The sequence below is a fragment of the Mobula hypostoma genome, chromosome 1 (assembly GCF_963921235.1).
Source record: "Mobula hypostoma chromosome 1, sMobHyp1.1, whole genome shotgun sequence".
Taxonomy (NCBI): Eukaryota; Metazoa; Chordata; class Chondrichthyes; order Myliobatiformes; family Myliobatidae; genus Mobula; species Mobula hypostoma.
The window spans coordinates 183439992-183466648 of NC_086097.1; the positions used below are offsets into that span (position 1 = coordinate 183439992).

Genomic DNA, 26657 nt, shown 5'->3' on the forward strand with positions numbered 1-26657 from the left:
TATTATTGTTAACTGCTCCATTTTCTGATGTTTTAGTAGACTATTGCCAGGAATATTTTGTTCCAAATCATGGTCAGATTAGAGTCAGGTTTCTGCAATGATGATAGCTTTCCTCTGAAGAAAATATTCTAATTCATTTGCTAATTGTTTCCATCTTGTCTGTGTTTGGCTACAACTTGTTTTAATCGTTTCGGTGCTGAAGCTTTATTGCTTCATACAAATGTTTCCTTTCTAGAACTATTTATGTTACCTTTATTTACTTAACCTTTACTCTACCTGTGTTTTTTTTATCTTCATTTTCACATACTTCCTTTCATTAGTTTATTCTTAGTCTAATGCTACCATTGTTTTTATCTCTACTTTCACCTACTTATTACTACTTACTGGTTTATTGAAGTATTATTCATATTTTATGCTGAGAGGTATATTTTATTGGTCTGATTTTCAGACAAACTTAAGATTCCATTGCTGGATATACAGATACTTAGGTCAGGTCTACCTTAGAATCAGAGACTACACTGATTGCAATGGGGGCTGATAGCTTACAGATTATTCTAATTATTTTAATTTAGTTTAACCTTTTTAAATTACTTGTCAGTGACATTCCTGGCTTTAAGGAGGCACAAGAAACCACAGATACTTGATCCTGCAGAAGTAGCAACTTTCTTTGTGTTTAATGTGATAAACTGATTACCATAAGAAGAATTATATCTTTTTGGAGAGAGAATAAGGCATTCTAATACTGGGTGTAGAATGAACTACAAGATCCTTCAGTTACAAAGTGTTCCCTCTCATTTTTTTTTACAGCTGCACAGACCAACCATTGCTCTGAAGAGGACATTTTTATATGATGTGAAAACTGTGCGGCTCCTTTGTTTTTGTAATATGCATACGATGAATATTAGTATGCTATAAATTATTCTTAACGAAGATAAATGCCAAAAGAATTAAAGGGGGTGGGTGATGGGCATATAAAATAAAATAATTTACAGAGGACTGGGATATAAGGAGAGGGGGAATAAGACTGATGAGATTGCTCAGCTGGGAGTTGTCATGGGCCATACTGCCCCCTGTAGCAGAGCAACCAGAAATGTAAACAGTAAGAAGAGAAAATCTGCGGATACTGGAAATCCAAGCACACACACAACATGCTGGAAGAACTCAGCAAGCCAGGCAGCAGCTGTACAAAAGAGTAAACAGTCCACATTTTGTGCCAAGGCCCTTCATCAGACTGCAAATGTAGCCTTACCAACATCTTGTACAGCTGTAATATAACACTCTGTACTTGATATACTGACAGATGAAGGCAAGCACCTCAACTACCTTGTTTACCTGTGTCACTAATTTCTAGGAACTGTGTACCTGCAACTCCTCAGTGTCTCTGTTTACAAAGCTTCCTAACTTTTACACTCAAGGTACTGATTAATGAAAACAATCTTTGTGTTGCCACTTTCAAGAAGTTGTGGACTTCTACCCCAAGACCCCTTTGTACACCAATGTTCCTGAGGGTCTAACCATTTATTATATATTTTCCTCTTGCATTTGACCCTCCAGAATGAATCACCTATTACTTGTCAGGAAAAAACATCATCCATCAATTCTCTGCCCAGATCTCCAGTTGATAACTAGCTATAAACGTTTGACAATCTTCCTCGTTATCTTTGCCAATTTTCGTATTTATAATTATGTTCATCGGGCTGGAGAAAGGATATCTAAAAATTTTAGGGCCATGATACAGTGACAAATCCAAATCTTTATTAGATACCAAAATATCTACAGTTCTCTTCATTTTTTGCATTGTATATTCCTTTTTCCACATATACCATAGTTAACAATAAAATTGTGCATTTGCATTTGCATCTCTGACATCTCACTTAAATTCCTATACAGGAAACTTCTATACAGTCAGTTCACTCTCTAATTGACTAAGTAATTATAACAACAGAAATTGTTAATACTCTAGTACATCCAATATTTTAACTAATAAAGTATGTGATGTCTTATCTATATGCAGAGAAAATAGAAAGCCCAAATTATGTGATTTAAAAAAAAATTGAAGTATTATCTGTTAACTTTGAATGTAAATGTAAAATAGCTGTCTCTCTCCTACCTTAGAGGTTCCTGACATAGCTAGTGCTGAATTTGTTCCATTCATCGTGTTTGCAGAATTGGCAGACACAATGCTTAGACGTGCTTGATTGTTGTGTAAATGAAGCGTGTTTCTGAAAATCTACCAAAGCAGTCCATTAATAGTCTGTGGTAAATGCATATAGAATCTGCACATTCTTGTTACTTTCCAGTGTTAAAAATTGTCTGTTTGAAGTATGCTCACAATCAGAAACTAACCAAAGATCCCAAAATATTTTATAATCAAACATTTCACATTTGCTGATTCCAATCCATTTACACCTGTTTGATCTGGATTCAGTTCCTGATTGAGGCTGAACTTTGCTGCATCTCTCAGTCTACCTTTTTATTTCTTTCTCCATTTATCACAACTCATCGTGATCATCCCATCTTCTCTACCACCATTCCTCTCTTCCATTCTCTTTCAAAACATATTTCCCTGCTTATCCAGTTATATAGGCACAAAATACTTTATAGCAACTTGCATTTAAATAGGTTGTGATATGAAGCTGAATACTCAACTCCAATAGCTTGTTTTAGTTGTGGTCACTGAAAAAATAGCAATGTTTCTATTGGCATAGACTATAAAATTGGGAAAGTTATGTTGAAATGGAGTGGGAAATGCTAAAAGTACACAAGTCAGACATCATCTGCTAAGGAGGAAACAGAATAAATTCCAAATTTAGGACTAACCAAGTTTAAGATTGCAGAGGAAATGGTGAAAAATGTATAAGAGAACAATCTATGATGAGATGGAGATCAAGAGAGATTGAATGACAGATATTGATGGCAGAAAAGGCTAATAAATAATGGGCTATATCAGGGAAAGCTATAAATAGAAGGAGGTGAAAAAGAGATGAGTGAAATCTGAGATTACTGATTACCAAGGAGACTTGAAAAAATAATGTTAAGCCTCAGCTGGAAAAAAAGGTTAGCCTCAACTGAAGTGTTGCAATTAATCTGGTGTTCTAATTTTAGGGAAAGTGTAGAAATACTAAAGATGTACTTAAATGGCTCCAGGATGAGTGATTTTGGCTATAATATTATACTGGTAAAAATGGGGATTTTTCTATGAAGAAGATTGAAAGGAGATTTGATAAATGCGTACAAGATTCTAACTAGATTTTATACCCTGTTATGTAAAAGCATAACTGACAATTCCTGGCCACTAACTCCAGATTTAAAGATTCAGGTTTATTTATCACATGTGCATCAAAACATACAGTGATATGTGTTGTTTGTGTGAACAACAAACAAATCCTAGAGATAAGTTGAAGCTGCCCACACATAGCATTCCCATAATGCTTGGCAGAACACAGAACACAACAAGCAACAATAGCAAACAAGCCCCTTGCCTCCCTCCCACCGACCCACGAGTACGGACAGTTCTCCAACTCCAGGACAGACCTCCCTTCCACCGATCCACGAGTACGGACAGTTCTCCAGCTCCAGGACAGACCTCCCTTCCACCGACCCACGAGTACGGACAATTCTCCAGCTCCAGGACAGACCTCCCTTCCACCGACCCATGAGTACAGACAGTTCTCCAGCTCCAGCCCCAGCCCCTTGCCCCCCTTCTACCGACCCATGAATACAGACAGTTCTCCAGCTCCAGCCCTTGCCTCCCTTCTACCGACCCATGAGTACGGACAGTTCTCCAGCTCCAGCCCTGGCCCTTTGCCTCCCTTCTACCGACCCATGAGTACAGACAGTCCTCCAGCTCCAGCCCTTTGCCTCCCTTCTACCGACCCATGAATACAGACAGTTCTCCAGCTCCAGCCCCTTGCCTCCCTTCCACCGACCCATGAGTACGGACAGTTCTCCAGCTCCAGGACAGACTTCCAGCCACTGGGTTTCAACTTCCAAACTACCAGTTGACCTCTGGGCTCCAATCTTCAGGATCAACCCTTGGACTAGATAATGATGGGACCCAGAAGTCCAAGCTCAAATTCCAGGTGTGCCGATTGACCAGCCCTCATGCCTTCTACTCACACTCCTGGTCACTGGCCTTCGAGTGTGGAGCAGATGCCTGGATTGTGGATGTTCTTCATCACCCAACCATGTCAGTGGCCTCTGAATGCTGAGTGGAGGCCTGAACTGTGAATGTCCTTTGTCACCCGTACACATCGCTGGACTTCGAAAGTGGAGCAGAGGCCTGGACTATGCATGTCCTTCGTTACCATCCACATTGCAGAGTGGAGACCTGACTTCCAACTCCTCCACATTCTTGTCCCTAAGCCGTAATATGACCTCTAACTTCCTCACTTTACTGTTCCTAAACCCTAACCTGACTTCTAACATCCTTCCATCCCCAAAACCATCCGTGCAAACTTAAAAAAAAACTGAGATAAGTCACGCTCTCAACGGAGACCACAGAAAAAAGGGACAAACAAATGAAATAAAACAAATGTTCTGTGATTTCTTTTTTTGTTATTGTGGGTTATTGGGAAGACTGACATACATTTTCTCTCTCTCTCTCTCTCTCTCCCTCCCCTCCTCCCGCTTTCTCCCTACTAACCCACTAGAACGAGAAAACAACAGAACCTTTGTTTTTTTTATTTCATTTGTTTGTCTTTAATTATGTGGTTAATATGTCTAGTTAAAAGTGATGAATTGTTAGTCAAGTTTTCACATAACGGGCCATAAAATACATTTTAATTGCCAAATTATATGTTCAATAATACACTGAATTATAGAATCTGAGATTTCCTCAGGTGGATTAGGACTTCCAGTGTGACCAACCTGCTTAATGCAAAATGGAAGGGAAATATGTGATTTAATTCACATTCACAGAATTTAAAATATCATTCTACCTGATCATAATAAATTGGTTACTATAGAATTTGCTGAAAATTTTACAATTGGCTTGACATATTTTGTTTCGAAAATGAAAATTATTAGTGGACATTGCCTTCAGGGTACTTCCATTAAAAAAACTTCAAAAATACATCTTACCTCCATATCTGCCTCTTCATCAATATTCTGTACATGCTGATATGCATTGCTGTAAACTTCCAAAGCTTTTGCATGGAAAGCCATTTCAATTGTAATTAAATCTCCAAAAATCTTCTATTTTAAGTAGAACAAAAGAAGCTTACTTTGAACATATGAGAACCTCACATGATAAAACAATTGAATTTTGCCATTTGTAATACATGTTACAAAACTTTTGTTTGCAAAACTTAATTTTGTCATATCTCAAACATTTCACATAAAGTGGTTGCGCAGTTGGCGTAATGCATTCACAATGCCAGCAACCCAGGTTCAATTCCACCGCTGTGTGCATGTCTGTAAGGAGTTTGTATGTTCTCTCCATGACTGCATGGGTTTCTCCTGGGTGTTCTGGTTTCTTCCTACGTTTCAGAGACATGCAGGATTAGTAGGTTAATTGGTCACGTGAGCAGAATTGGTCAGCATAGGTTCTTTATGCGGGAAGGGCCTGTTACTACCCTGTATCTCCAAATAGATAAATAATAAATGGCCGTTAGTTAAATATCACTTCATTATGATGAGTTTCATAGATTTTTTGCAAGTAATTTTTTATGTTATATTTAATTTTGACCAAATAGCCTCCTACTTCACCTTGCCTGCTGCTACAGTGTCTGGGAGCTGGGTTCAATCCTGATCTCTGGTACTGTCTGTATGGAGTCTGCATGCTCTCGTAGTGACCACATGGAATTTCCCCTGGTGCTCCTGCTTCTCCCCAATTCCAAGATCTGCTGGGTATAACTTACTCTCAAAGGTGGGTGGCAGGAGCTCAACATGGAAGAGTGATCAACAGGCATATTTTAGGGAATAGAACTGATGGGAATGCTCTAGGATGGGACATAGGTCTGATGGGCCAAATAGACTATTAAATTGTAAGCAAATGTAAGAATAACAATACTATAAGATTGGGAATTTTTACAAAGGGTTTATGGTGTTGTACAGATTAATGTGGTCAACATTTATTGCAGTCATTTGGACACCGACTGGTACTGTGAACTCCATTCATCACACATGTTTGGGACTGGTGCTGCTAGACATGGATATTTCTGGACTACTGGAAGTTATTCTATTAATACTCACTTTTTACATTCACTTTTTAATATTTTACATAAATCTTGCAGTAAAGCTGACAACTTTCAAGGGAACATGAGAAACAGAAACAGGGAGTAAGAGCAACTAAAGCTGCATAGTTCCCATGCTTCCTTTAAACTCACCTGGTTTTAAGGTGGTTCAGAAATAGGGACCTGTGTCTAAAGCACCCAGTGAGTAAAACCACTGGGATTTTCAAATAGTTGGATAAGAGAGCATCCAAGTTTTGCTGTAATTGCTGTAACAAACCTACCTACAGAAGGGTCTTATGTAGTCAAAGAGATGAACAATTATAAATCAAGAAATAATTGCTGTAGAAATATTCTGTAAGATTTTCCTGATAATTATCTAATCTATTGTTTGCGCAAGATGAACAAACGTGCAAGAATCATTTCTATATTCTACCTTAATATCTTTAATTTTCTCTTCTTGAAAATCATCAATAGTTTCTTCTAGCTGTCGTGAAATGCGAGTGGCATCCATCGTGACCCTCTGTAATTCATTTTCAGCCTGACATAGAAAAACAATTCATAATTTTGGTAAATTTTGCACAAATATTTAATTTCATTAGGTTGTAGAATACTGTATCCTTTACCAACAATGGTTTGGAACACTAACATTGCTGTATGAGAAAATAGTAGTTTTGGAAAGTACATTGCCATTGCATAAAACTAATCCTAGATCTTATTTCTTTAAATAACATTATACACCATTTCTATATCTTTGGTCCAGTCCACAGGATGCCTGATTCTATTCATTTCATCTGGCTAATAGAACACCTGGTTGTGTGAAACTAAATGATGTTTCAAATTCAAGTTTATTGTCATTTAATCATATCCATGAATATAGACAAATGAAACAGTGTTCTTCCAGGGCCGAGGTACAAAAAAGTACCAACAGTTACACACAGCACAAGGCACATATAATCATGATAGCAGTAAAACATACAGTCAGAAAAAAATAAATAATAATAATAGCCCAAGTCCCTGAGTGTCATGGCCTGTAGGTTGTTGGTGCATGGCATGTTGTCCTGGAGCAATGTTGCTGAAAGACCAAGCATGCAGCAGTTCTTCATCACACGCAAATACAGCCGCAGACAAATGCAATCCAGCGTATCTTCCATATGAACACTGGAGGGCAGCACCAACAGGTGGGGCCAGCCCCCAACCTGGCCATGCTACTTCTCCTCTGGTGTCTTCTCCCCTGTGCAACAGGCAACCCTACGGCATGAGGGCTCAGTCCGCGCAACAACTGAGGCAACGCAGCTCCCTGCTGTCGGTCTTGCCAGTGAACCAGACTTGCAGTATTCTACATTATCAATATCCAACAGGGTCTTGCAATTACAAGAAATTATGTCTAAGATAATCATTTGCTCCATTTCTTGGGACTGCACACCATCTCTGATGCCTTCCTCCTTCGATGGTTGTAGCAGGCAACATGGTACACAACAAGTCCAGTTCCACTGCTATTGAGCAACTCGCTGATGAGGTAGACCTGCAATACTTGATGTTGTTACTATCCAGCAGTGTGTTGTGATCATAAAAAAGATGTAAAGGATGAATAATCACACCTCTGTTTAGATACAGAGAGGTCACTGTGACTGAATGCACCACCATTTTAACAGAAGATTAATACACACTTTCTGATCTTTACAGCTAATATTAAGTAATGCACAAATTTGGTTATTTTTTATCCAATATCAAGATACACAGGTTCCTGAAAAAGGATTCTGGTATTACGTTTTGTGAAGTAATGGTCAATCACAGGTCAATACTTAATGGCAGATATGCTGCCTGAACTTGTTGGTTGCCTGCCTTCAGAATCTGTTGCTTTTTTTCTAGCATGATCTGTTAAGGCCCACTTTTCCATGGAGAGGCTATCTCCTGGGTATGTGACAAGATCCTGTGCACTGCAGTGCAGTCTTTTTCCAACCATTAAGTGGCTAGCTCTGCCTTTGATCTATTGACCATCAAATGGGTTCTTGGCATCAACGGTCTAAATTGCTTAGGTGGGTAATATATTTATACAAATAACTAAATTAGTAAATAATAATTGATAGCATCAAACAGGGCAGAATTAAGAAATCGTAGTTCAAGTAACCCAAGAGCAGGATGATCCTGTTTTAGATGTTTCATAAAGAATAGGGAGGGAGGCAAAAGGGAGAGGGGCAGCATTGTTAATCAGGCAAAGTACCACTGCTGCAGAAAGGGAGTATCATCTGCTGAATCGGTGTGGATAGACATCAGAAACAGGAAGGGAGCAATCATTCTATTGGAAGTATTCTTACAGACCTCTAACAATCACTGAGGAGCAGATAAGTAGATATATTTTAGAAAGGTGCAGAAGTAACAGGGTTGTTTTCATGAGTTACTTCAACTTCCTTAATATTGATTTGTACCTCCTTAGGGTAGAATTTGTAGGTGTTTCCAGGAAGAATTCCAGAAACAGTATGTGAACAAGCCGACAAGAAATGCCATACAGAATCTAGTACTAGGCAATGAACCTGGTTAGGTGATATACTTCTTGCTAGCCGACCATTTTGGAGTTAGTGACCATGGACAAGGATAAGAAAAGTTGATATGGATATTTAACTGGGGAAAGAATTTTAAGTGAGGACTTGGGTGCGTAAATTCGGAACAGATACTCTCAGCAAAATGTACAACGGAAATGTAGAGGTTGTTAAGGAACAATCACTTGTATAGGGTTCTAGATAGGTTTGTCCCACCCGAGCCAGAGTACAGATGGTAGCATAAAGTACTTATAATTTTTGAAGCAAAAATCAATCAGGGATTTTCAGAATTGTAAGATCACCTGGAAGGAGCTTGAGGTATTTAGAACTGCTAGAAGGGGACATGCCTTGGCGAGTAGATAATGGAAAACCCCAAGTATGTGAAGAACAGGAAGATGACTAGATTCAGGTAGGACTGCTCAGGGATAAAGGAGGAAACATGTTTTTGAAGGTGGAGGATGTAGGGGAGGTCCTTAATGAGTACTTTGCTTCATTGTTCATCAGGGAGAGTGACTTTGATGGAATCTGAGGTCTATTGTGCTGGAGCAGTTGAGATTAAGAAAGTGGTAGTGCTGGATCTTCTATAACACATTGAGATAGATTAGTCCTTGGGGTGAGGCAGGATATACCCAGGTTACGACAAGAAATGAGGGAAGAGATTGCTGTGCTGTTGGCAATGATCTTTGTATCCTCACTGGTCATAGGAGTAGCACCAGAGAATCAGAAGGTAGCTAATGTTGTTCCAATGTTCAAGAAAGGCAACAGGAACAATCTTGGGAATTAGACCAGTGAGCCTTCTGCCAGTGGTGGGCAAACAAATGGAGAGCAATTTGCAGATGACAAGAAGGTTAGAGTTGCTGTGGATATGTGGAAAGTTGGCATAGGTTATAACAGGATATAAATAGATACAGAGCCGGATGGAGAAGTAGCAGATGAAGTTTCATTTGGAAAAATGTGACGTAAATACACTTAGGAAGATCAAACATGAACACAAGGTACAAGGTTGATAGCAGAATTATTAGCAGTGTGGAGGATTCCAGAGGGATCTTGGGGTAAAATTCCATAGATCCCTCAAAACTGTCACTAAAGATAGGGTGGTTAAGATAGTGTATAATGTGGCTAGGGAATTGAGTTCAAGAACCTCGAGGTAATGTTCCAGCTTTATAAAACTGATTAGACCAAACCTGGAGTACTGTGTTCAGTTTTGTGCTCGGTTCCAGTTGCCACATTATAGGAGGATGTGGAAGCTTTAGAGAGGGCGCAGAGGACTTTTACCAGGATGCTGTCCAGATTAGAGAACATATTCCAAGAGGAAAGGTTGAGCTTATTTCTTTGGAGTGACAGAGGATGAAAGGTGAGAGGTCTATTAGATTATGAGAGGCATAACTAGAGTGGAGAACCATCAAATGGTTCAATTTTGCTCAATACCAGATAACATCTAGTAAAAGTCAGTGGGAAAGTTAGGAGAGATGTCACAGAGAGTAGTGGGTGCCCAGAACACACTGCTGGGGTGGTGGTAGAGGCTGATACAATAGGGGCAATTTAGATTGGCACATGGATTTAATAACAATGGCGGGTTATGGGCTGTCTGGGAGCAAAGGGTGAGATTGATAGTGGAGTAGGTTAATGTATATTGGTTGGAACAATATTGGGAGCTGAAGGAGCTGTTCCATGTTCTAAGCTAATTAAGTGAATATTCAACCTATTCTATTGTAAATCCTCTGTATTCTTTTGGCATTGGTTAAAAATTAATGTCCTTAGTTTATTACCAGCATTCAGTAAATATTTAAACTAATGGAAAGTAGCAGCTAGCAATATGGAAATGCTCCTTAGGAACATTAGACCATAAGACATAGGGGCAGAATTAGGCCATTCAGCCCATCAAATCCACTTCACAATTTCATCAAGGCTGATCCCGGATCCCATTCAACCCCATACACCTAGCTCTTTGACCATATCCCTTGATGCCCTGACCAATCAGGAATCTATCAACTTCCGCTTTGAATATACCCAGTTTGGAATAATGAGAGCGAGTTCTGTGCAAGAGTGGAACCATTCAAAAGCGTCTCAGTGAACGTGAGTTTCACTTTGGATTAGTGAGAATGGGAACCATTGGAAAGCGCAAAGATCAGCCACTGTGTGTGGGCCAGTGGGGTCTAAAATCTGCGGGTTTGGCATGAGAGGCTTCGGCAAGGAGGCACAGATGAGTATCAGGGAAGAACAGATAGGTTTTTTTTTATATAGTAGTTAACTAAAAAGATACCAAATTACAGCAAAATGAATAAAATATTTGAAGAAATAACAAGCAGGATAGAGAAAGGAGAATTGGTGGATGTTGTGTACATGGATTTTCAGAAGGCCTTTGACAAGGTACCACACATACAGGTGCTTAACAAGTTAAAAACCCATGGAAATACAGGAAAGACTCTAGCATGGATAAAGCAGTGGCTGATTGGCAGGAGGCAAAGAGTGGGAATAAAAGGTGCCTTTTCTGGTTGGCTGCCAGTGAGTGGTGTTCACAAGGGATTGTGTTGGGACTGTTTTTTATGTTATACGTCACTGACTTGGATGGCTTTGTGGCGAAGTTTGCAGATGTTACGAAGATAGGTGGAGGGACAGGTAATTTTGAGAGAGAGGCTACAGAAGGACAGACAAATTAGGAGAATGGGCAAAGAAGTGGCAGGTGGAATACAATGTCGGGAAGTGTAAGGTCATGCACTTTGGTAGAGAAATAAGGGACTTAGGAGTCCTTGTGCAGGGTTCCCTAAAGGTTAGTTTTCAGGTTGAGTCAGTGGTGAGGAAAGCAAATGTATTAGCATTAATTTTAAGAGGACGAGAATATGAACCCATAGATGCAATGTTGAGGCTTTATAAAGCACTACTGAAGCCTTACTTTCTGAACAGTTTTGGGCACCTTATCTAAGAAAGCATGTGCTGACATTGCAGGGGGTTGAAAGGAGGTTCACAAAATTGATTTTGGGATTGAAAGGCTTACATGAGGAGCATTTGATGGCTCTAGGCCTGTACTTACTGGAATTCATTAGAATGAGGGGTGGCCTCATTGAAACCTATCGAAAGTTGAAAGGCCTCCATAGAGTGGATGTGGAGAGAATGTTTCCTATGGTGGGGGGAGTCTTAAGACCAGAGGGCACAGCCTCAGAATAGAGAGGTTTCCTTTTAGAACGGAGATGAGGAGGAATTTCTTTAGTCAGAAAGTGGTTAATCTATGGAATTTGTTGCCACAGGTAGCTCTGGAGGCCAAGTCACTGGGTATATTTCAGGCAGACGTTGATAAGTTCTTGATTAGTCAGGGCATAAAGGGATATGGGTAGAAGGCAGGAGATTGGGGCTGAGAGGAAAAATGGAATAGCCATGATAAAATGGTGGAGCAAACTTGATGGGCCAAGTAGCTAAATTCCACTCCTGTATTTTATAGTCTAAAATAGGGATGCAGGATAAGATGTTGTGTTGTAGCTGCATGATGTGGGAGCTGATGGACCCCGTTGTGGTCTCTGGTGAGCTCATTTGTAGCAACTGGTTGCTTGAGGAAGTTAGGCTCAAAGTTAATGACCTGGAATCTATGCTTCAAACACCGTAATGCATTAGGGAGGGGAGTAGTTACCACTACACTGTTTCAGGAGGCAGTAATACCCATTAGATTTACTACATCAAATTCTAGTCTGTGACCAGGGACAATATGGTGTGACAGTGAGTGAGGCAATAATTTGGGATAGTATAGTCAGGGAAATGGACACAATTCTCTGCTACAAGGAGAGTCTTGATGGCTGTGTTGTCTGCCAGGTGTCTGGGTTTGGGACGTCTCATCTGACCTGCAGAGAAATTTGAAATGGGAGGGGAAAGCTGCAGTTGTGGTCCATGTGGGTATCAATGACACAGGAAGAGCAAGGAAAGAGGTTCTGTTGAGGGAATTTGAACAGCTAGGGACTAAATTAGAACGCAAAACCAAAAGGAAATAATCTCTTAATTATTACCTGAGCTACATGCAGAATAGCACAGGGATAATAAGATTAGAGAGCTAAATGCATGGCTCAAAGATGGTGTGGGAGAATGCGTATGAATTTGTGGGACACTGACACCAGTACAGGGGAATGAGGGAACTGTTCCAATGGGAGAGGTCCACCTGAACCATGCTGGGACTAGGGTCTTGGCAAATCGCACAACTAGGGCTGTGCATAGGACTTTAAACTAAATAATAGCTGGGGGGGGGGGTTGGGAAGAAACTAGTTCAACAGTTTTGAAAAGTATGGATAAAGTAAAAGGGAAGGAGAAAGCAGGAGAGATTATGCAAGTCTCCAGAATAAAGAAACAAAATTGAAAAGGGCATTGAAGGTGTTGTATCTGAATACATACAATATATGTAATAAGGTAGATGCTCTTATAGTGAGTGCGTTTGGAAATTGTGGATATCATAGAGTCCTGGTTGAAAGATTACGCCTGGGAGCTTAACATCCAAGGATACACATGGTATTGAAAGGACAGGCTTTGTTGGTTAAAAAAAATGAAATCAAATACTTACAAAGAAGTGACATCGGATCAGAAGGTGTAGAATGCTTGTGGGTAGTTAAGAAACTTCAAAGGTATAAAGACCTTGATGGGTGTTATATGTAGGCCAGGATGTGGGATACAAATTGCAACAAGGAATTGGAAAAGCATGTAAAAAAGGCAATGTTATAACAGTCATGAGGTTTTCAATATGCAAGTAGATTGGGAAAGTTGGGTTGGAACTAGATCCGAAGAGAAGGAATTTGTAAAATGCTGATGAGATAGCATTTTAGAGCAGCTTGTGGCCAGGCCCACATAGGAAACGATATTTCTAGATTGGGTGTTGCCAAATGAATCAGATATCACTATTGAGCTCAAGGTAAAGGAATCATTAGGAGGCAGTGATCGTAATATGATAGAATTCACCCTGCAGTTTGTGAGAAAGAAGCTAAAATTGGATGCATCAGTATTACAGTGGAGGACAGGGAACCTCAGAGGTATGAGAGAGGAGCTGGCCAAAGTGATCAGAAAGGAAAACTAGCAGGAATGGCTAGAGCTTCCAGGACTAATTTGGAAGATGCAGGATCAGTTTATCTCAGAGGAAGAAGCATTTTAAAGGGAGGATGAAGCTATCATGACTGACAAGGGAAGTGAGAGCATAAAAGCAAAAGAGATGGTATACATTATAGCAAAAATTAGTGGGAAGCTTTTAAAAGCCAACAGAAGGCAACTAAAAAAAGATTAAACATGAAGGTAAGCTAGCCAATAATATAAAAGAGGATATCAGAAGTTTTTTCAGAGCACAACTACTTAAGTTTGAATGTGAACAAGATCAAGGAAATGATTGTGGACTTTAGCAAGGTGCAGATGAACCATCCCCCTCTGTGTATACATGGATTCTCTGTAGCGAGAGTTAAGTGCACCAAGTTCCTGGGAGTTCATATCATGGATGATCTCACCTGGTTCCTCAGCAGCACCTCCACTTCCTAAGGAGACTGAAGCAAGTGAGCCCTCCCCCCAATCTTAACTGTATCGTACAGAAGCACAACTGAGAGTGTCTTGACAACCTGCATCCCCGTCTGGTATGGGAACAGCAATGCATCAGATAAAGGACTGTGAGAATGGCCGAGAGGATCATGGGGGTTTTCCTACCATCCATTCGGGACATTTATTAAGTGCATTGCACATACGGGGCCCTAAGTATTATCAAAGGTCTCACCCATTCATCCAGTATCCTCTTTGATATTCTACCATCAGCCAGGAGACTTCAATGCATAAAGACAAGAAAGGTCAAGATGGGAAACACCTCTTCCTTCAGACTATTAGGCTTATAAACTCCCTGCCACATCACATTTGAAGTGTCAGCAGTTAGTTTGTGCTGTCACCTACAATATTTAATTAATGCGCTTTACTTGTTTATCTACTGTATGCATAAATCATTAGTAGATACAATTCTTGCTTTCCTAAGTTATTATGTATTACTGTGCTTTACACCCTGGTCTGGAGAAACGTTGTCTTATTTGATGGTGTACATGTATACAGCTAAATGACAATAAGCTTGACTTGAGTTGACTTGAGATTTATAAAGAGTAAAACAGTCAAGGGTGGACATCAGACCACTGGAAAATGCTGCTGGAGAGATAGTAATGGGGGAACAAAGAAATGATGGTCACACCAAATAAGTATTTTACATCAGTCTTCACTATGGAAGACACCAGTAGAATGTCAGAAATTAAAGAGAATTAGGGGGCAGAAGTGAGTGTAGTTGCAAAGGAGGTGGTGATTGGGAAGTTAAAAGAACTGAAAGTAGATAAGTCATCGGGAACAGATGGACTACACCCTAGTGTTCTCAAAGAGGTATCTGAAGCGATTGTGGAGGCATTGGTAGTGATCTTTCAAAAATCAGTAAGTTCAGGAATGATCCTGGAGGACTGGAAAATTGCAAATGTCACTCTACTTTTTAAGAAAGGAATGAAACAAGAAACAGGATATTATAGGCCAGTTCGCTTGACTTGAGTGGTTGGGAAAATATTACGAGTCTATTATTAAAGATGAGGTTTTGAGTATTTGGAGACACATGATGAACTAGGCTGAGGTCAACATGGTTTCTTTTTGAGGGAAATCTTCCCTGACAAATCTATTGGAGTTCTCTGAGGGAATAACAGGCAGGGTAGACAAAGGAGAGTCAGTGGGTGTTGTTCACCCGCATTTTCAAAAAGCCTTTCACAAAGTACCACACATGAGGCTGCTAAAAAAGAACCTATGGTATCACAGGAAAAAATCTAGAATGGACAGAAAATTGGCTGACTGGCAGAAGGCAAACAGTGGAATAAATGGGGCTTATTCTGGTTGGCTGCCAGTGACTAGTGGTGTTCTGCAGGGGTCTGTGTTGGGACTGCTACTTTTCATATTATTTGTTAATGATCTGGTTGATGGAATTGAAGGCTTTGTGGCCAAGTTTGCACATCATACAAAGATATTTGATGCAGCAGGTAGTGTTGTGGAAGCAGGGAATCTGCAAAAGGACTTGGATAGATTAGGAGCGAAGAATTGGCAGATGGAATAGAGTATAAGGAAGTGTATGGTCATGCACTTTGGTAGAAGGAATAAAGGCGTAAGCTATTTTCTAAACAGGGAGTGAATTCAGAAATTGGAAGTGCAAAAGGACTTGGAAGTCCTCGTGCAGGATTCCCTAAAGGTTATCATGCAGATTGAGTCAGTAGTAAGGAAGGCAAGTGCAATGTTAGCATTCATTTTGAGAAAATAAAAGCAAGGATGTAATGCTGAGGCTTTATATTGCATTAGTCAGACTACATGTAGAGTGTTGTAAACAGTTTGGGACCTTTATCTAAGAAAGGATTTACTGGCATTAGAGAGGGTCCAGAGGACATTCCTGAGAATGGTCCCTGGAATGAAAGGGTTAAATGTATGAGGAGCATTTGATTGCTCTGGGCCTGCACTCTCTGGAGTTTAGAAGAATGGGGAGGGGGAAATCTCATTGAAACCTACCAAATATTGAAAAACCTAGATAAAGTGGACGTGCAGAAGATATTTCCAATTGCAGGAGAGTCTAGGACCAGAGAGCACAGCCTCAGAATAGAAGGCCAGATGGCTGTGGAGGCTAAGTCACTGGGTATATTTAAAACAAAGGTTGATAGGCTTTTGGTTAGGAAGGATATTAAAAGGTTATGGGGCAGGATAATGGGGTTGAATGATCAAATGGCAGAAGACTCAATGAGCCAAATGGCCTAATTCTACTCCTATAGTCTTATGATGACTTCAAAAAACAGACAATAGGCTCTTTGGTCTATTTTCCAACAAGAAAAGTCCACATCTGCAGGTTGCTCTGGTCATTACATATGATCTTATGTAACTTCAGAAGATACACTTCACATCTTCAGTATGACCTGGAATGATATCTTGGACTTGCAAGTAAAAGTATAATATTATAGTTCATTGTGCTGTTTATTTCTTCTTAGCTTCATAGAGTAAATTTCTTCTTCAAATAAAGATTTCTGGTTGGATTTGCTGCTATCTACATAATATTGTTCAGAGATTTTCAGGTGGTTATAATTACTCAGCCTTACAAATAAAATTCCCAGGAACTGCAGTTGAAATTCAATTACGAACCTGTGTCTGTTTCATTGTCAAGGATCCAAATGCCTTAATAACTGCTTTTAAATACATTAGTATTAAGTATAAAACAGTTCCCGTGCGAAGGCAGATCAACCCGATGCAAGAACGCAGATACCACAAACACAATAACACAAGCAATACTTTCTCAAAGTTTACTCTTTATTCATAGCATGCTATGGGGGAAGTTACAGACCGATCTCCCAAAGAGCCAGTCTGGACACTACCCTCCCTCGAACCACAATTCTTCACAATTTATAATATTGATCATTACATCCACAGGTAATCTTACAATTACATGAACTAAGACAGTTTTAGAACAATTCCGATCACATGTTAATATACTATTAGATGTAAAATCATCATTGGTTAGTTATAATTATTTTCTGCCAAAGCTAGCCTGGATACAACATTAGTTCCTTATCCTGACACCTTCCCCTTTCTCTCGAACATTCTATCTCCTACGCTATCCTTCCCATATTTAGTTATACCTTGAGATGTCCCTTCTGTATGGCCAGATGGAGGACAATGTCCAATACATCACCTGTTGCTAGGTAGGGTTTCTTTCTGACTTGCCCAGCAACAGTATCATAAGGTACTCATAATCATTGTTCTTAGTCTATACCCATATTTACCTATCCCTCTACTCTATCACCTGTGAATTGCTGCTCATTCTCTTTATATCTGAAACCACAATACATTTTCTTAGCTCAATAGTTTTTGTGCATTGTGTTAATAATGGGATTCTTGTTAACAAAAGGAAGTCCAATAATGAGTGCAAGAAATTCTGATTGGCTACAGCTGTGATGTCACTGCAAAATCAAAAGCAGTAGCATAAACCTTTAAGGGGCATAAAGATTGCTACAAGATTCCTACAACAAGCCTTAGCCTCAACCAAGATCTTCAAAAGATCGCACTAGTTGCATGAAGGTAGAAAAGGCAAGTACCATGTCCTGTTGTACTGCTAGTGAGTCCCCACGGTTAAAATATAAACTTGCACTGATATTGTGCCTTTATAACACACATTTAAACTCTCTTCGCAAAATGATTAACCAACATAATTTGATTTTGATCCTTAATTAGAAAATATTATCTTTACTTTTGGATGCCCATCTCTAAGTGGTACATTGAAAGTAGTTGTAGGCACCCTTCTTGATCTGCTGCAATCCTTGTGGTCAGGGTACTCCGGATGGCTAGTAGATACTGATTATGTGATGCCAAGAAAATGATGACTTGAGCAGTACTTGTATGTTTTATCCCTATCACACACTATTCTATTACATGAAACAGATAACTGGATGTGTCTGGGGTATGATTCTGTGATTATGTCAGATTATTTTCTTTCCTTGAATATACCAAAGAATCATATAAATTTTTATGACAATTTGAAGATTTCATGGTTATCACCAGCTATTTTGAATGTGGATTATATGAAGTAACTTTTAAATTCACCAGCTAATCTGTGATAGCAAAACTCAGATTTTAAGATCTTTAGTCCAGAATTTTCAATACTAGTCTGTTAATTTGACTGGAATGCCGCCATTGCTAACATTGATGTACATGACAAAAAAAAACTGAGGAAGGTCCAAAAAGGAAATATAAAGAGAGGTCAAAGGGCAGAGGGATTCAAGCAGAAAGTTTCAGTGTTTTGAGGGCATAAATAGGGAAGGTGTGAAACCAATATCATGGTTATTAAAATCTATACTAGAAAACAATAATCTGAATGTTGTATAGCTGAAGTGCATATGTTAAAAATGTGAGAAGGAAATCCATGGAGGTACTGCAAGCAAGATGAAAATTCTGCTGGAAGTGTTGCTCACCTGGGAGCCTTATAGGGATGCTGGATATGTGGAACCTAATGCAAGTTAGGAAATCAGCAGCAGTGTTTTGACTGAGTGCACCTCAAAGATGAATGAAAGATGGAAGATTGATCAGAAACATACTGGCATGCTAAAACTGATATTTTCAGTTAATTCTTCCCCATCTTCATCTCCTCTAAAGTTTCACTAACTAGCATTAGCACTCACTTCGCTCTTGCTCTTCTCATGTTCTCCTACCCTTTCCCTAACTTTTAAAACTGGTTGTCTTTAAATTATTAAACAACAGGAATTCTGCAGATGCTGGAAATTCAAGCAACATACATCAAAGTTGCTGGTGAACGCAGCAGGCCAAGCAGCATCTATAGGAAGAGGTGCAGTCGACGTTTCAGGCCGAGACCCTTCGTCAGGACTAACTGAAGGAAGAGTGAGTAAGGGATCCCTTACTCACTCTTCCTTCAGTTAGTCCTGACGAAGGGTCTCGGCCTGAAACGTCGACTGCACCTCTTCCTATAGATGCTGCTTGGCCTGCTGCTTTCACCAGCAGCTTTGATGTATGTATCTTTAAATTATTCCCACTTTTCATGATAGTTGATATTCTGGCTGGATACTTTGCAGCCCTAAAGTAACTTGCTTGGTCTGTATCAAAACAGTTTATCCCGAACAACTCTGACCTTGTCCTGTCAGATTGCATTTGTCCTATTCATCCCTCCCTCATCCTCTTACAATTAAAAAAAAATACACTTTTCCACTCTTTTACAAAATTCTGAAGAAAGATCTTTAAATGAAATGTTAACTTTGTCCCTTTCCACTGATACTGTATGATAGAAGAATTTTGAGCGTTTTCCCTTTTACAGAATCACCCACACACAAAAACTGGGAGGCTGAACAATGGTTATATGTGCCTGGACTGACAAGTCAAAATTTGAAATTTTTGGCTCAAACAGGAGGCAGTGTGGCCGTAGAAGAGCTACAGAGCGCTACATGGTTGTTTTCCTGCAGGTTTGGGGCTGCATTTCTGTAAATGGATTTGGTGATATGGTCAGAACTAACAGAATCCTCAGTGCTGAGAAATACAAGCAGGTTTTCATCTATCACACAATACTATCAGGGAGATGTTTGATTGCTCCCAGCTTCATTCTGCAGTAGGACAATGACCCCAAACACATGGCCAAACTCAGAAGAACTATCTTCAAGGAGATGGTATGGCCTCCAGAGTCCCAATCTTAACACCACTGAAGCTGTCTGGAAGAGACAAAGGCAAGCGAGACGGCCAAAGTCTGCAGAACTGTGGCAAATTCTCCAAGATGCTTAAAACCTACCAGCTGATTTTCTTATAAAACTGCACGATGCTGTACCTAAGAAAATTGATGCAGTTTAAAGGCAAAGGGTGGTTATACCAAATATTGATTCAATTTAGTTTACTGCTCTTTATAGTATTTTTGATAATGAGAAACTGTTCATTTAATTTTTGAAAGCATCTTCATTTTACAGTATTTTTTGTGCTTAAGATTTTTGTACAGTACTGTATACAACATAAAGAGGGTCTTTCAACCCACCTCAACCATGCCAACTATGATGCCTATCTTTGCTAATTCCATTTGCCTATGCCTTTCCTATTAAACTGTCCAAATGCCTTTTAAGTATTGCAATTTTATCTGACTACACTACTTCCTCTGTCAGCTTATTCATGATATTCACTACATTGACACTAAACATGAACAAAAACTTGGTTAACAAACAGAAAGCAGTATACAGGTACAGGGGTGGGACCATTTATACGTTGGCAACCTGTGACCAGTGGGATACTATAGAAATCAATCCTAGGACATCACTGTTTGCAATATACACTCAATGACCACAATCATGTGGCAGCAACTCGATGCAAAAAAGCATGCAGACATGGTCAAGTAGTTCAGTTGTTGTTCAAACCAAATGAGGAGGAAATATGATCTAAGTGATTTTGAATGTCGAATTAATATTGGTGCCAGATGGGGTTGTTTGAGTATCTCAGGAACTGCTGATCTCCTGTGATTTTCATGCACAACGATCTCCAGAGTTTACAGAGAATGGTGCGAAAAACAAAAAAAAACATCCAGTGAGCGACAGTTCTGTGGGCAAAAAACACCTTGGTAATGAGAGAGGTCACAGGAGAATGGCCAGACTGGTTCAAGCTGACAGGAAGGTTACAGTAACTCAAATAATTGCCTGTTACAACAGTAGTGAGCAGAAAATGAGCTGAATGCAGAATACATTGAACCTTGAAGTGGATGGGCTACAACAACAGGAGACCACCAACATACACTGAGTGGCCATTTTATAAGGCACAGGAGGCAACTAATAAAGTGGCCCTGAGTGTATATTAATATCTCAGAGGAATAAAGCAAATGGAATGTAATCAGTTTTTGTGGATAATATAAAAGGCAAGACATAAGGAGGATAATCAGTTCAGAGATACTATGAGTGGGTGTAATATTGGCTGAATGGCCTAATTCTGCTCCTATGTCTTCTGGTCTAACTAGATAATGAGAATCCAATTAAATAAACAACACACAAAAAAAAACCATTGCACTTTTTCCATTTATTTATTGATAAAAATGATCCAATATTACACGTATATGTTAGAAAAAGTGTGTGAACCTCTGGGGGTAATGCCTTCTGCAAAAGCTATTTGGAGTCAAGTGTTCCAATCTATCAGATGAGATTGGAGGTGTGGGTTGTAGAGGTCCCCTGCCCTATATTAGAAAAAAAGGCAGGTTACTGATACAGCCTGCTCTTCTCAAGAAAGATCTGTTTATGTGCACCATGTCTTGATCATAACAACTTTCAGAAAACCTTAGCAGAAAAATGATAGAGATGCATGAAGTTGGAAAAGGATACAAAAGCATTTCTAAAGATCTGAGTGTTCATCAGTCCACAGTAAGAGAAACTGTCTACAAATGGAGGAAATTAAGTACTGTTGCTACTCTCCCATGGAGTGGGCATCCTACAAAGATCACACCAAGAGCACGATGTGCAATGCTGAAGGAAGTGAAAAAAAAGAACCCAACAGTAACAGCAAAAGACCTGAAAAATCTTTAGTACTTGCTAAAGTCTCAGTTCATGTGTCCACTATGAGAAAAACACTGAACAAGAATGGTTTTCATGGAAGGACATCACAAAGGAAACCACTGATCTCAAAAAAAAAATTGCTACACGTCTCAAGTTTGCAAAAGACCACCTGGATGTTCTACAACACCTCTAGGACAATGTTCTATAGACAGATAAGACAAAAGTTGAACTTTTTGGCAGAAATGCACATTGCTATGTTTGGAGGAAAAAGGGCACTGCACATCAGCACCAAAACCTCATCTCAACTGTGAAGCACGGTGGAAGGAGCATCATAGTTTGGGGCTGCTTTGCTGCCCCAGGGCCTGGACAGCTTGTAATTGTTGAGCAAACAATGAATTCAAAATTGTATCAAGCCATTTTACAGGAGAATATCAGGGTAGCAGTCTGTCACATGAAGCTTAATAGAAGCTGGATATTGCAACAAAACAATGATCTAAAAAACAAGAGTAAATCAACAGAATGGTTTAAAAAGAAGAAAGTTCGTGTTTTGGAATGGCCGAGTCAAAGTCTTGACCTTAATCCTATAGAAATATTGTGGAAGGACCTGAAGCAAGTGGTTCATACAACAAAGCCCACCAACATCCCAGAGTTGAAGCAGTTTTGTAAGAAGGAATGGCCTAAAATTCCTCCAAGTCAATCTGCAGGACTGATCAACAATGGCCAGAAACATTTGGTAATATTGGATCATTTTTCTCAATAAATAAATGAACAGGTATAATGATTTTGTGTTATTTATTTAACTGTGTTCTCTTTATCTAGTTTTAGGACTTGCATGAAGATCTGATCACATTTTAGGTCGTATTTACACAGAAATAGAGAAACTTCTACAGGGTGCACAACTTTCTAGTACCACTGTATGTCACCATATACAACCCTGAGATTCTTTTTCTTGCAGACATACTCAATAAACCCATAATAGAAAAATAACTATAACAGAATCAATGAAATATCGAACCAAATGAGCATTCAACCAGTGAGGAAAAGACAACAAACTGTGCAAGTATAAAAAGAAATAATAATAAAAAAAATAAATAAAACATAAATATAAAGAACATGGGATGAAGAGCCCTTGAAAGTGAGTCTATAGGTTGTAGGAATATTTCAGTGATGGGGCAAGTAAAGTTATTCCATTTGGTTCCAGAGCTTGATGGCTGAGGGGTAACAACTGTTCCTGAATTTGGTGGTCTGAGTCCTGAGGCTTCTGTACCTTTTTCCTGGTGGCAGCAGAGAAGAGAGCATTATCTGAGTGGTGGGGGTCCCTGATGATAGTTGCTGCTTTCCTGCGATAATGCTCCATGTAGATGTGTTCAGTGGTGGGGAGGGCTTTATCCGTGATGGACTGGCCAGTATCCTGTAATTTTTGTAGGATTTTCCATTCACAATCATTGGTGTTTCCATACCAGGCTGTAATGCAGCCAGTCATTATACTTTCCACCATATATCTATACAAGTCTGTCAAAGTTTTAGATATCATGCCAAATCTTCGAGAACTCCAAAGGAGGTACAGCCACTTGCATGCTAGGCCCAGGCCAGGTCGTCTGAAGTGATAACACTGAGGGATTCAAAGTTGCTGATCCTCTCCACCTCTGATACTCCAATGAGGACTGGCTCATGAATCTCTGGCTTCCTCCTCCTCAAGTCTACAATTAGCTCCTTGGTCTTGCTGACATTGAGTGAGAAGTTGTTGTTGCACTACTCAGCCAGTTTTTCAATCTCCCTCCTATGTGCTGATTCATCACCACCTTTGATTCCGCCTAGGACACTGGTGTCATCAAACTTGAAAATGGCGTTGGAGCTCTGCTTAGCCACACAGTCTGAAGTGTAAAGCAAGTAGAGCAGTGGGGTAAGAGCAGAACCTTGTGGTGCACCTGTGCTGATCGATATTGTGGAGATGTTGTCGCCAATCTGAACTGACTGGAATCCGCAAGTGAGGAAATCAAGGATCCAATTGAACAAGGAAGTATTGAGGCCAAGGTCTTGAAGCTTATTGATTAGTGTTGAGCAGATGATAGTATTAAATTCCGAGCTGTAATTGATAAAGGGCATCCTGAAGAGCTTTGCTGTCCAGATGTTCAGGGTTAAGTGAAGAGCCAATGGGATACTCTCACTTGAATTGGGTACAGAAACATTAGGACTCTAAGTGCTAGATTGGGTAATAGCTTCCGCCCTCAAGCCGTGAGACTAATGAATATCCTGCCACCACTGCGGTCTTGTCACTAGAACAGCAAGCTTTTACTGTAGTGTTTACCTGTACTGTGCACGACATGCATATTATTTCTTTATGGTAATATATTGGTTTATGTGCTGTGTGTGATACCTGTTTTGTGGGGGCATCCTGGTTGCTTTGGCAGTGCGCTTTGGGTCGTTGTCATGCTGAAAGCCAAACTTATTCCCCAGTTTAAGGTTTCTGGCAGAGGCTTGCAGGTTTTTATCCAGGATCTCTCTGTATTTAGCAACATTCATCTGCCCATCAATCCTGACCAGATTTCCAGTCCCTGCCGTTGAAAAGCCTTCCTATAGCATGATGCTATCTCCGACATTCTTCACAGTCTTCACATTCTTCACAGGGATGTTATTACTTGGCTGATGCGCAGTTTTAGATTTATGCCTCACATACCACTTAGTGTTGAGGCCAAAAAGTTCCACTTCAGTCTCATCCAACCTCAACACCTTCTTCCACATCTTTACAGTATCTTAAAAGAGACACTTTGCAAAATTTTTTTGGGCAAGGATATGTGTTTTTTTAAAAACGGCTTCTTCTTTGCCACTCTTCCATAAATATCCTTTTTGTGCAAGGACTTTTTGTGGAGCCACGAACTTAATCTCCAGGTGCAGCCACTGACTATTGCAGCTCACTCAGAGAGATTGTTAGCATCAAGTTACAAGTGCCTTTCTTACAAGTGCCATTCTTCTCCAGTGTCTTACTTTAGAGAGGCAGCCTGACCTTAGCAGTCCATTTTTTCACGACGGACTGCACTGAGCTCCAAGATACGTTCAGCGCCTTTGAGATGGTCTCTTCCCCAGATTTGTGCTTTTTTATTATCATTTCCCTGACTTGTCTTGAATACTCTTTTTCTTCATTTTGGTTTGGTCTGTTGAAAATACTGTTGGACCTTACAGAGAGGGGTATTTACTCTTATCAATTCATTGAAAACAGGTGACCCTCCAATTTCCTACATCAACAAATTCGGTAAGGTGGAAGGTAATTGCACCCAAGGAAAGTTAGCGTAGTAATTACAAAGGGGATGAATATTTTTACAGCCTCACAATTTTGGTTTTTAATTTTTAGCAAATTGTTGACAGGTTTCAGAATTTTTCTTTTAATTTGGCATGATGCATAATGTTTTGTAGATTAGCTAAAAAAAACCTACTTCAATATAGTTTAAATTTAGAAAATGAGACAGTAAAATGTAAAAATAGTTGCGGGGGCTGAATACTTTTTCAAGGCACAATATAATCATGTGGAGATCTGATGTTTCTTACTTGGTAACCTGACTCATTGATATAGCTAATGTGCTACACAAAATACTCCATATTTTGATTGAATTTGTGAATATTTTTAAATGGACTTTTCTTGAAGTCTTGTCAAGTGATTAACTTAAGAATCAAGCATATTACGATGGGACTGAAGACATTGAATTGTCTTCAAATGGTCTGACATGACATTCAATTGGACCAAAACTGCCACCTCGAAACATTAAGAAATAACAGACAAAAATTTCTCAGACATCAGGGTGTTTATGTTAGGAGAGCTGATTCACAAACTCATCAAGCAATAGCAAGGTATAGTTGCACTCAAGATATTCATACCTCATACCTAACCACAATTTTCTCAGCCACATCCAGTCATGAATGTTGGTAGTTAATTAAACAGCTAAAATGAGAAGGAAGCTCCATGAACAAAGATCATCCTTAATCCTGAGGGAACTGAACAATTGAGTAACAAATTCAAGCTAAAGTATTCCCAGCTCCATTCAGCAACATTGCATATGTAAATGATGCACCTTAGCTTTTTCGTAGATTGCAGTATTGCAGAAGTCAATCTTCGTCCAATTCAGTTCACTCCATATGATGTAAATAAATGGCTGATGGCAGTAGCTGCAACAAGGTGCTTGTCAATAATAACTTCTGTTTATTAATTTGTGTTTACTCACGCCACTTGGTCCCAGATATCAAAGCAAATGGCAGTCAAAGTACTGAATTCCAGATGTTAGGTGAGAATGATCACTTTTGTTGACAAAAAGAAGGGCAAAGGCTAGTTATGCTATGGTGAGTGACTTGTCCCTGACATCAAGATTTTTTGTCTATCTAGAGAGCACAAGTCAGGACAATGACAGAATATCTTTTATTTGTTCTGATGGGCAGGACTACAATTCTCAAGAAGACCAACACCACATAGGACAAAGTTGCTAGCTTGATTTAACCAACATACAGCAGTTGTAAGTGAGTACCATCTGCACAATGCACTGCAATTACTTTCCTGGTTTGGTCTGATTGGACCTTCCCAACATGTATTCTTTTATGGTAGAATTCATAAGGAACTTTATGGGAAAACCACCAGTAGCTGGATTCCCTCCAAGTGGCATACCATCCTGACTTGGAAATTTATTACCAATCCTTCATTATCAATGGGTCTAAATCCATGAACTCCATGCCCAACAATACAGCAGGCACAAGAAGGACTGCAATAGTTTAAGAAAGACTACCATCTTCCCAAGAGCAAATGGAGATGATAAAAACTGACTTTGCTCATGATGTAGACTTGAAAACCAATAAAATAAAAATGCACAAATCATATGATTAGTGTCTCTCCATGAACAGGTGGAGGTTAGAAATCCTGTGGCGAGTGACTCAATTTGATATTCTAGAGCTATGCACTA

The 26657-nt window shown here is 39.6% G+C and overlaps 2 protein-coding genes across 2 annotated transcripts in view; one reads left to right on the forward strand and one right to left on the reverse strand.

Annotated features, from left to right (window-relative positions):
• LOC134353283 (RNA-binding protein 12B-like) overlaps positions 1–2103 on the forward strand; it is a 45252-nt gene extending 43149 nt beyond the window's left edge. The window contains exon 3 of the transcript XR_010019584.1: positions 808–2103. The gene's annotated coding sequence lies outside the window, so the exon portion shown is untranslated. The remainder of the gene's footprint in view (positions 1–807) is intronic.
• Positions 1–26657, reverse strand: part of cibar1 (CBY1 interacting BAR domain containing 1) — a 56014-nt gene that overhangs the window by 4039 nt on the left and 25318 nt on the right. The window contains exons 5-7 of the mRNA XM_063061376.1: positions 6610–6714; positions 5083–5196; positions 2111–2230 (exon numbers count right to left, since the gene is read on the reverse strand). Coding sequence (XP_062917446.1) covers positions 2111–2230; positions 5083–5196; positions 6610–6714 — 339 coding nt within the window. The remainder of the gene's footprint in view (positions 1–2110; positions 2231–5082; positions 5197–6609; positions 6715–26657) is intronic.